The sequence below is a fragment of the Nannospalax galili genome, unplaced genomic scaffold (assembly GCF_000622305.1).
Source record: "Nannospalax galili isolate Female #2095 unplaced genomic scaffold, S.galili_v1.0 scaffold229, whole genome shotgun sequence".
Classification (NCBI taxonomy): domain Eukaryota; kingdom Metazoa; phylum Chordata; class Mammalia; order Rodentia; family Spalacidae; genus Nannospalax; species Nannospalax galili.
Genome location: NW_008360328.1, coordinates 5,247,058 through 5,258,993, shown reverse-complemented (window position 1 = coordinate 5,258,993; position 11,936 = coordinate 5,247,058). Strand labels below are relative to the sequence as shown.

The window sequence follows — 11,936 nt, the reverse complement described above, 5'->3', positions numbered from 1 at the left end:
TATACATGACTATCACTGGTCACAGTCGCCCACCTTCTGAGCTCCTCGGCATCTGAGCATGAATACAAACTCGTCAGATAGATAGCCTTCCTCTCCCACTAGAGGCTCCATACTCTGCCATCCCTGTCACTGTCCACTGTGTTGTCAAAATTCTTTTTATCTCTATCATATCATGTGATCTCCCTGGCCACCCCCGAGGAGGTCAGTGGGAGCCAGTGGTTTTATTCTCAGTCTACTGTTGGGAAAACTAATTTAGAATATTTAAGAAGATCAAAGGAGAGCAATATGTTGCCAAACTACAGGGGGATTGGGGTGGGGGCAGGAATTCCAGTTATGCCCTGCTTATGCTGTGCCCAAGACCTCACCAGCCATTGCTCTCTCTTTTCTGAGTGTTCTCTTTCCCAACCACTGGCCATACCACTGCCCATTCCTCTGGTAGCATCACTTCCTCCTTCTCTCCTACATGGCAGCCTTGCTCTCTGCCTCCTCAGGTGAATGAGCACCTGCCAGTACATTCTCTCAGCGCCATCCTCCCACATTGAAGATGTTGGCTCTGCTTCCCCCCCTCCCCAAGGAGGCTACTTCCACCAAAGCATAATGGGAACACAGCTACATTTGGAACCACCTCACATTCCCACCTAACACCTGTTCACCAGATAGAGGATGGACTGGTCCCTGCAAAGGTCCAGTTGTAGTCAATCGAGCTCCTTACTAAAGGGACTGTGTGCACTGCATGGAAAAGTCACACAACTGGAGGATTCTCTGAAGAATGTGAAGTGAAGAAATCTAGATACTGGAGGTGAGAGGACAGGAGGAACAGAAAGTACATGAGAGGAGGGAGGGGGAAAACAGGAGAAAGAGAGGAAGGAGGAACGCATGTTCAGAAAGCCACACAACCCTCTGTACACGCAAACAAAACCCAGAGGAGGACGATGCATGCATGCATCTGAAGATCAGACATTAAGTACTTCCTGATTCCAAAGACCTCTGTATGACCTTTCATTAAACTACCATTTTATTTGAATTACAAGAATGAGTTTCTTACTCCATATAGCCAAAAGAACTTGGTCTATGATACAGGCGTACACTACATGATGATTTTTCGTGTGGATATGCATATTGATTTTTACAATTAAACAACAAGCTTCTTCAAAGATCATGATCTAAATATCTTCTTTCCTCTGAATGGGCATCATAGTGCCCAGAACTAACTATTCATTTAACAGCATATGAGTAGGCCCAGTGCAAAGGGCTGAGAGAGCCAGGCCTTGGACAGGTCAGGATTCCTGTTCTCCAGAAGCTCACTGTCCAGCAGGGGGGAAAAGGGGAAATCCCAGTACCCAGAGCAGGGAGTGAAGGACACAGGCTTCTATTGTTAGAGCAAAGGTTCAGTACTTATTGTTGTGTGATGGTTAGTTTTAATGGCAACTTGCCACAAGTCAGAACCTCTTAGTAGGGAGCCTCAGCTGAAGAACTGTCCTGTTTGCTTAACTGATATAGGAACACCCACACCAAATGTGGGTAGTATCTTCTGGTAGCAGCCCACATAAAAAGGGGCATGGTGAAAGCAAGATCATTTGTCTTCTGCATGTTTGATATTCCCTATTGCCCATGATTTGATTTGTCCTGTTGCTGTGGCTGATTCCTTTGCTGACACCGGAGCCATTGCTTCCAGGCTTCTATCACTGACTGAGGACCTGCGGCTCTTCAGAAACCCTCCAGGTTTTGGCACCAGATTGGGACTGTTGAGGCACCCAGCCCTGTGGACTAAGCAACTACCAGGGTCTTGGCCTCGCCAGCATGAGACAATCACTGTGGGATCTACCCAGCTTCTGAGGCCCCACCCAGTCTCAAGGAAGAGCAACTACCAGGTTCTCAGCCTCCCAGGTGTAATTCAGCTGTCCTTACTATTTTGAAGTAAGCTAACTAATTAATTCTTTTAATATATATTGAGAACCCTAATTAATAAGAATTGTGGTACCAGGAGAGAGGTATTGCTTTGACAGACCTAACCATATTGTTTTGGGAGAGGATTGTGGAAATTTTTGGAGCTTTGGACTGGAAAAGCCACTGAGTGCTTAGAGCTTAGTGAGCTGTTCTGTGAGTACCTGGAAGATAAGGCTGAAGGAGCTGTAGGTGATGATGGAGGCCTAGCTTGTGAAGTTTTAAGGCTATCTGTGTGATATATTTTTGGATTAAGAATCAGTGGAAGTAAAACCTTTGCTTTACTGGGACAATTGATGCTGGTCAGCTGGAGCTGAAGAATTAGTTACGATTAAGAAGAGACCAGCATTACTGAGGTGAAATATTCTGGGAAGTATTTCCTCAAGCCGAGGCAGAGGAAGCTGTGGTCCAGAGGGAGCCAAGGCTGCATCCCAAGGTAGAAGCCGGATTTGGTAGTATGTAAAAGTCTCCCATATGGTACTGCCTTTGGCAGCACGAAAGCTGCAGATTGAGGGAGTTATGGAGAGAAGTTGAGGCTTGGCACTGTGAGAGGCCATTGGTGAAGGAAGGTGCAGCCTCAGCTGCAGTGAAGACCCCCTGATACAGTGGAGAAGCCAGGACTGTGGGATGACCACCAGAGACAGCAGTGCCAGAGAAGTGGAACTGCCCAAGAAGATGGTGAGTGAAACCCAAATGTCAGACATCAAGCTATGCCACTAGACTCTGGCTTTGCTTAAGTGTGCCTGGTTCTTCACTCTTGAAAAAAGACAGTATGTAACTTGTTTGGAGTATTATAGGAGCCCACAGTTAAAGAGACTTTTTTTTGTTGTTTTTTGTCTTTTTGAGACAGGGTCTCCCTATAGCCCCGCCTTTGCTGGAACTCGCTCTGTAGCCCTGTCTGGCCTCGAACTCACAAAGACCCCCCTGCCTCTGCCTCCCCAGTGCTGGGATTAAAGGTGTGCGCCACTACTCCCGGCAGTTAAGAGACTTTTAAAAGAGGCTTTTCTTTTAGCTTTTAAAAAACTTTGGGGCTTTTTTTTTTTTTTTTTTTTTTTTTGTCTTTTTGAGACAGGGTCTCCCTATAGCCCCAGCTGTCCTGGAACTCACTATGTAGACCAGGCTGGCCTTGAACTCACAGAGATCCGCCTGTCTCTGCCTCTCGAGTGCTGGGATTAAAGGCGTGTGCCACCACGCCTGGCTAGACTATGGGACTTTTAAAGTTTTACTGTGTTTTATATGGTTGTATTAATGCTTTATATTATGGTATTAATACTAACATGAAGCCTTGGGGATAAGAAATGGAAAGGTTATGGTTTACTAGTGATGTGTTTGTGTGTCAAGTTGACAAAGGGTCAATTGTACTGGATAGCTTCAGTTGTCAATATGACACATCTGGGAAGAGGGAACCTCAAAACCTCAATTGGGACATTTCCTCTACAGGACTGGCCTGTGGGCATGTCTGTGAGGTGTTTTCTAGATTGCTGAGTAATGTGGGAAAACCCAGTCCACTGTGGGTGGTGCCACCCCTGGGAAGTTGGTCCTGGGTTATACAACAAAGTAGGTTGAGCACAAGGCAGAGGAGCAAACCAGTAAGCAGCATTCCTCCATGGTCTATGCTTCAGTTCCTACATCCAGGCTCCTGCCCAGACTTCCTGCCCTGACGGCCCTCAGTATTAGATTGTGACCTTGAGAGTAGTATGCTGACATAAGCCCTTTCCTTCCCGAGTTGGTTTTGGTCAATGTTTTATCACTGCAACAGAAGTTAACTAGGACATGGAGTATGACTGTTGACAAGGTCAACCTCCTTGGGTTATTCTAAAAATTCCTATAGATATAGTTTAGGTGCCTAAAAAGTACCATTTAAACTTCAGAAGACCAATAATGGTCATGATAAGGATCTTCCAAGGAAGATGTAGAGTGGTTAAGGGGACACAAGGCACAGAGTGATGGTCAGGGCAGGAAGCATGGAGTCTCGGAAGTTTCAGCCAAGAGGTAAAAGAGTGAGTATTCCAGCTTATTTCCCCTGATGAGCAAATGGACGCGTATAATGGGAAAGCCCCCACCCGCACCCACATAGGCCTTCACACCGCACCTGAGTCGACTCTTGTTCCGGGCCACACGGGTGAGTGTATAACGATTGATGGTGTAGAAGTAGTCATGGTAGGGCACATCATGGGTGAGGACTTCTGCATCTATCACGTAGCATTCGCTCTCCTGACTTGCTTTATACATGGTCTGGGGGTAGGAAAATTCCATTGACCAAAACTGAAGAAAAGCAAGACAGGAATTCCCCAATTTCCTGCCCCAATTTCCCCACCCCTGGGCTCCTGAACAGAAGGGTGTGAAGCTACTGGAGGCGTCGGCACTCAGCTAGCTGGATGCTGTTGGCTCAGGGCTCAACAAAGCCTATGTGGCATTTTCCTCGCCCCAGCCTTCACCGTTCATGTTGGAACAGGTCTCCTCAGCATGCTCTCATTTGCCTCTTCCCTCACCCTACTCACCTGCGTCTCCCTGACCGTGGCAGTTTTGGGAGCCAGAGGGTTGGTAAGGGTGATAGTGTAGAGAATCACTCGGCTCTGATTTCCATTCTCCTCCTTTTTCCATGGATGGAAGATGATATCTGAGGGCAGAAGAGCGCCTTGGAATGAAGGAGGGACAGCTGCACAACTCCCCTTTTCTGAATCTCCCCTCTAATGAATTTCTCATTCCATGCTGACTACCAACAGCCCCCCTCCCTGAAGGCCAACTGGAGTTTAAAGACTGGTGGAGGAGGTTAGGAGGAGGAGGGAGTCAGAGCAGAAAGAGGCTCATTGTGGCAGTGCTGAAATTCTACACAGAGCTCCAGAATGCTGACTGTTCCCAGGCTGGGGCAGGAGGTCTTGGGGCCACCTGCGGGGGTGCTGGTAACACTGGAGTTACTGTGGCAAGGGCCTCAGATCCCTTGGGAACAGATCCTCTCCTCCAGGGTGTAACTGCCATGCACTCAACATGCCTCTCCTTGCAGAGGGGTGCCCTGCTGCCTATAGCACTTTCCCAGAGTCAGTGCTTGGCAGCCCTGCTAGGCAATATTGTATCCGAGCTATGGGAAAAACTACAGCAAGAGAATGAGGCAGAAGCATGAGCGCCAAGGAGTGCTCAACATGAACCTCATTCAGCCCTTCTTAGCTACTTTAACAGGCAGGTAGATAATAGCCTGGGGTTCAGGATCCTGAAATACCAGCTCTAGAGACCTCAAGGCCTACACATGGCACAAATGAGGGCTGAATGAGCCAACACCACAGGCTCAGTGCAGAGGGGTGCCCCTCAAACAGTGAGAACAGCTGTCCTGCACTAGGCACAGCCCTGTGAGACAAAGAGCTGGCACAGCCTGCTCAATGGGGAATCTTTGGCACTGCTAGGGACCGAGAGGGCCAGAGTACCGTGGAGGATTTCTGGTACTACATAAGGCCAGAAAGAGGTGCCTGGGACACTGGAAAAAGAAAATAAGAGGTGGGGGGGGTACAATGTACGGTGCTGGAAAGGGTGGAGAGCCAGGGAGGGGCCAGGCCCGCAGATCAGACCAGAGAAGCGCCGCTGCTCCATGAAGTCCCGCAGGAAGGGCAGGTTGGTGAAGAGCAGGTCATAGAGTTTGTCAACACTGAAGTTGAAGACCTCGTTCACATACTGTCGTCCACTCAGGTCCTCATAGAAGGCTTGGACCTCCCCTGCACAGAGGATAGGGTAGAGTAGACAGTGGCAACAGAGGACAGTGGACTGTGGGGACATTGTCAGAGCACTGACATCTTTGGGGCTAATGTGGACACCATCACCACCACCAAGGGAGAGGGGAGGGGTGGCTAGGCTCTTGAACTCCCAGTCAATGTCTTTTGGTCTTTTTGACAGTGTCGCCCTGTAGCCCCAGGCCTGGAACTCGCTAGGTAGACAAGGCTGGCCTTGATCTCACAGAGATATGCCTTGCCTCCCCTGCCTCTGCTTCCTGAGAGTGTAGGGATTAAGGGCGTGTACCCCCACACCAGTCCCTTCCCTTCGCTTCCTAGGGATATGTGCTGTTTGCTCTAGTGAACACTGGCTATTCAACCCATACAAAGAATTTGGGAATGTACGACAGTCACAGGTCATTGAACTACAAGGAGACCGTCTGACAAATGGCTTCATAGGTGATTTTACCTTTGCCCAATTATTGTAGTATAGTTCAGACAAATTAAGATGCTCCACAGTCACCAAGTAATGTGCTTTCATGTAAATGCCTTCATTTATGTGGCCAGTGTCATTATAAGGCTCATGACTATGCTTGCTTTTACACTTTCAAATCTCCCTCATTGAGCTGATCTCAGACTAAACCAGACCCCAAAGGACAGATTGAGTGCTTATACCATAACTGACAACAAATGGCTTTGAAGCCACTGACACGGGTGGGTTCAAGAGCGACTGACAAATCTGAAATGATCTCTTTAGAGAACAGCTTCTAAGGCTGGGGCTACCAGATGGACCATGATGCCCAATATAATGGGGCAGCTTATTTTCCCCAGGATTTCAATATTCCATCTTAAAAATATAAAAACAGCTTTACTGCAGTGGAAGATTGTCTATCAGAATGAGGCAAGAGGAACGAGCATACACAGAAAGGTCTAGAAGGATTCAGAAGCAAAGCGTCGTCATTCTCGGGGTTGCTGTACTCACCCAGTACACCACAGTGACTACATGCAGAGCCCCGCTAACCAGGGCACCTCACCTGTTATTTTCTGAATTTTCTTAATGTGCCTGAGGGACGAGGTGAGTTGCTGAGGCTTGGTGTTCCTCCTAAGTACCTAGCACCCATCATCCCCAATGCCTTTACTTCCATGGACTGACAGGTGACCTCAAGCAGGAGGCTCACATTTTCTGGTACCCTTGTTATTCAGAGAAAGCCACAAGAAGCACAGGCTCATCCTGCAGTCAGTGCCTAAGGCCATACAGACTATGTGTCAATGTTCGCGCCTTAGTTTATGTGAATGGCACCCCTGGAATTAGGTGATGTCCAATCTCTACAACCATTTGTACCAGTCTGGGATCCTATTCAGAGACAGGCAAACCAACCCTGTTAGAATGTTAGAATCCAAAACAATAGATGGCTGTAGGACAGACCATCCACAGATGAATAAGTAAGCCTATTTGTATCTACTCACTAGAGATAACCCACCACCCCTTCAACAGAGGAAAGCCCCAGCTACATCCAGGTACGCTGAGAGTCTGCCTTCCATGGAATGCCAGCAGCAGCATGCTCCTGAGTGAGGTCTGGGAGCTTACTCTACACAGAAACAAAGGAAGAAGCATTTGCCTCCAACAATTAGAGAGTAGCAGAGTCTCTGACGCCCATCTGACCCAGTAAGCCTTTCCTGCTATGTGAGTCACTAGGGAGTTTTATGGGTATCTTGATAAAGTTTCTGTCCAAGTCTAATTATTTCTAAGAAGCGGCTAATGGGTCTGTGAGGGATAGAGTGTCAACAGGAGGGTGCACTGCGTGGCACTATCTGATGAGCAAAGAAAGACACATTAACATGCAAAGGGGTTCATACTTCATCATAAATGTGCCTCACTTTAAAGGGCTATTTCTCGTAGACCCAGAGCCTGGGTTCTGACTCAAGGACCCACAGAAACTTCCTTAAAGGCTTCACAATGGAGAGGCAAAGGGCCACTGAAGACCTGTGTTCAGAAGCTCACCTTCATCATGGGTATCTGAAGAATCACTGAGCTCGGTGGGGATATCCTCATTGTCATTGAAGTCCAGAGAAGGAGAGGTCACAGGTGCAATGATCTCAATCTTCTCCCCTATGATGTTGTCAATGGCGAGCTCCTTCTCCAGAGACCCGTCACCCTCCAACACCTCCTCCTCCAGGGGCAAGCCATCAAACTGCAATGGAGATCAAGCGTCACCCACTGGGGACACCCTGAGTGGATCTACTTTCCAAAGGGAGACTAAGAACCTCACACTCCTAGCACAGCTAGCTACTCAGGAGCTGGGCTGAGGTCAGCTGCTGGGGCTGTGCAGAGCTGCACAGAAGAGCAAGCACAGAACTAAGTACTCATTGGCCTTCTCATGCTCAACATTCAGAGGGTACACTGAGCCCAAAGGTATACAGCTGGCACCCCCAGCTCTAGGTTCTTTCTGGCGCCATACTCCTGCCATGCTGGTACAATGCTAGCCTACCTCCAAACACAACCCTTTTCCTAAGGAGCTCAGAGTTCATGGATATGTTTTGGGAAATTCATTCTTCCACTGGCACTGGAATTCTTTTCTATTTTAAAGCCAGTCCCACAGATGGAAAATGAAGGCTAGGCACCAAAGATGTTCTTATTCTAAGGCCAAGCCAATGGAATAAAAGGTTCCCTTTTCTGGGAGTCCTTTCCTGAGGAACCCAACTCCTGCTGGCACATGCCCTAACCTTCTTCCTTCAGCTAGATTCTGACTTCTCTACAACAGTGTTCCTTAGGAGAGAGGTCCTCATGGACACTTTTTAAAAAATGTGTATGAGTGTATTGCCTGCATTTATGTAAGTGCACCTGTGTCATGCAGTGTCTGTGGAGGTAAGAAGAGGACATTAAATCCCCTGAAACTGGAGTTACAGATGGTTGTTAGTCACCACATGGGTGTTAGGAATCGAAACTAGGTCCTCTGCAAGAGCAGCCAGTGCTCTTAACCTCTGAGCCATCTCTCTCCAGCCCCCCTCATGGATATTTTTATAGCATCCATAAAGTCTACAACTGTGGGATAATAAATTGAAAAGGAACTCAACAAACATTCATGAGATGAGTGAATAAGCAATTAACTGCCCTAAAGCTCTATATTCCTGTGTGATTTTGAGTCAAGATCGGAAGGAAAAAAAGGACCCTGGAAAGTTCTCCCAAAGAGGAGCTAATCTGAAATAGTCCACTAAGAGCCACGCTGCACAGACTTGGAATATTTTTCATCTTCTCAGATGTTTAGCCAAATTATGTAACCCACATGCTGAGATTCTAGTTCTGGACCTTTGGAATCTACCCTAGAGCCCACTTTCAGGATAGAAGAAGCTGACCACATGGAACCCCCCTCCCACATCCCCACTACCCAGTGGGGTTCCTATGGGGTTCACGAAGCTAGGAGTCACTGGCCACTGATCGGGGTGGAGAGATGCCCAGAGTTTACTTCTCATACCGAGACAGGGGCTTCGCTGCTCCCAGTGGAGGTCAGTGTGCTGTTGGTGACGGACTTCTTGGGCAGCTGTGGGCTGGCATCTGGCTTGGTCTCTATGCTGCTTTTGGAGGAGCTGTCATTCACTTCATTCTCTTCTACAGGGATCTCCTCGCAGTAGCTAGAGAAGATCCCGGTGAGTTCACGTTAGCCTCGGTGGTAGAAATAACCAGCTATCTGAGAACCTCAGACCTGTCTATCCATTTAAGCTATGGGCTTTCCTGCTTCTTTGCTTTGTATATGACCTTGTTTCAACCAAAACCTGCATGCCCCTCATTGCTTTCCCAAAGCCTCCTTCCCCTCTCACTCCACCTTTATCCTCCAACATACAAAACTCTGCCTAAAATTCACCTTTTCTTAATGCCCTCCTTAGATTTATCCCTATTTAAGTATGACTATATCTCATCTTCCTCTTTGGATCCCACCCCATCTTGATCATCTGAATCCAACATTCAAGCTCTCGAGTACAAATTTCATTTCTCAAACATTAACTAAGACACAGTATTACCTCAGTGATACTACCCAAATTCTAGATCATAACTAACAAACTTCTCTGCACTGTACATCTTGAATGAAGGTAGATGTCCTTCCAGAAACACTTCAGAGATGCCTCCTTAGCAACGTCAGCCTTATCGTCATCACTGGCATCAACATCTGACTCTTATATTCCATAGCATCTGGGTGTTTAACAGCTCTCAGTAAATGATTATGTGCATTTTTGAGATCAGCAAATAGAAATGGATAGAGGTTATGTGACACCAACATTAAATGTCAGCATTTGCCCACAGCCAAGGTCTAAAGCTCTTCGCTCCCAATGCTCTTTCCTTGCCGTCTATTCCTCCACCTCACAGCAGCTCTGGCCTCCATATACCTTCTAAAACCTGAGTACAATTAGGGGCTGTCATACAGTGAGAGGCACTGTCAAACAGTGAGAGGCCACTCTCCTTAATCTCTTCCCCTTAGCTGCTACCATAAAGACTCTCCTACCTTGCTAGATGTCCTTTCGTGATCTCTTTTGCTGTTTCTTCTTGTTGTTGAAGCTTCCAACCTAGTTCCTGAACTTCCTTGTATGTTCACTCGCTTAGAGGACTGGGCTATCCATGAGTGACTCAAGTATATGGCTCCAGCACAAACTTCACCATGAACTTGCCATCGGTCCTCAGAAGCCTATTTGACCCCTCCACTTGTTTAACAGACATCTCAAGTTGCCTAAAAATAACTTTATGATCTTCCCCCAAAACTGTTCTACCTATTGCATTCTCTATTGCAGTTTGGAACCATTCCATTCTTCTGAAGAATAAAACAAACTTTAAAGTAACTTGGGTCTCCTTTTTGATTCATCAGCAAATCCTTCAAAGCACATTCCAGAACTAACCACTTACTGCCGTGTCTACTGCAATCTCTTGATACAAACCACCACCATCTCTCATCTAAATTATCTAGATTATTTAGCAACCCTCTGAACAGGTCTCACTGCCTCTGTTCCTGTACCCCATTTCAGTGTATTTCCAACATAGAAACCAGAGTTAAGATATTAAGCCAGACCTTATCAACCACTCCAAACCTGCCCATCCTTCTCCACAAAAAGGCAATTGTCACTGTCATTGGCCAAAAGGTCACTATCCCCTGCCCCGCTTGACTTCCTCCCTTCACTTTGTAGCCACAGGCTGTTCCCTATGCCTGGAGTACTCTTTCTACAGGTAGGAGTCTGTGGTTCCCTCCCTTGCTTCCTTCAGTGCCTTCATTAGAAACCATTTTCCTAACGAGGTCCTCACTGCCATCTGACTCCCAAGTCCCCTGCAAATCCCACCCAAGGCCTCACTCACCCCATTGTGTTGAAGTCATCATCCGGAGGCACATAGTCCTCATCGTCACTGGTCAGACCCAGCTCATTCCCGTAGCACTGGTGGACAAAGTGCCAGAGCTCCTTGGGGCAAAGGGGCTGCAGGGGAAAAGAGAAGTGACTCTGATCCTCCCTTCCTCGGGTTCTGCTATTCACTACAGAGGCACTAAGCCAGGCTGGCTCCTCTACAGGACAGAAGCTGAAGGGCTCTTCTCCCAGCTAAGCTACAGAGAGGCTACCTCTATGATAACACCACCCACTTCAGAGAGTCCAGTCAGATGCCAATCTCTCATCTAGAAGAGTGGTTCTCAGCAAAGCTAAGAACGTACACCTTCCTTGCCTGCCCCTTAAACAGAGCTTTAAGAATGGGATCAATTGGTCCTTGAGGCTGGAAACGACCCCACTACCTGCTCCTATTGATAAGGTCTAGCATTAAGTGGATTCAACTTGTACTACCTTGGGGACAAGGTTAGTTCAGAGCGCCTGATTTCAATTCTGAGCACCCATGCGTCCCCTGACTCAGTCTTATACCATGACAGAAATGAAAGGTCATCTCATTCAACCCTCTCCTGACTACCTGAATATTTCCTTCTTTATTCTGAAGGGCAATGTATTTGCGTGCAGTTCTACATATAGTTTCCAGTATCTGCTTCTTCAGTGAGTGTCTATTTGTCCTCTTTAGAAATACTGTCCTAAGAAAAGCTAGTTTTCATGGGGTCCAGTTCTCAGAGAAAAGCAGTGGAATGTCAAAAAACTGAGACCAGGGGTGGAGACCACGAGTGAGTCTCAGACTGGAAGGAAGGGATGAAGGTGGTGGTGACAGTCAGCGAAAAGCAGATGGCAAATATAGATGCAACCAATAACTTGAAAAAAATCAGAATTTAGGAGTTCTTGCCATCAAGGATTTCATAAAGAATATGAGAATTCTCCAAAGCTACACTT

General features: G+C 47.2%; 1 protein-coding gene across 18 annotated transcripts in view; it reads right to left on the bottom strand.

The window, feature by feature from the left end:
• Window positions 1-11,936, bottom strand: part of Gramd1b (GRAM domain containing 1B) — a 264,481-nt gene that overhangs the window by 12,199 nt on the left and 240,346 nt on the right. For all 18 annotated transcript variants that reach the window (XM_029560137.1, XM_029560138.1, XM_029560139.1 and 15 more), the window contains 6 exons: window positions 10,978-11,093; window positions 9,116-9,272; window positions 7,645-7,834; window positions 5,505-5,648; window positions 4,446-4,564; window positions 4,037-4,179 (listed from right to left, as the gene is read on the bottom strand). In XM_029560137.1, coding sequence (XP_029415997.1) covers window positions 4,037-4,179; window positions 4,446-4,564; window positions 5,505-5,648; window positions 7,645-7,834; window positions 9,116-9,272; window positions 10,978-11,093 — 869 coding nt within the window. The remainder of the gene's footprint in view (window positions 1-4,036; window positions 4,180-4,445; window positions 4,565-5,504; window positions 5,649-7,644; window positions 7,835-9,115; window positions 9,273-10,977; window positions 11,094-11,936) is intronic.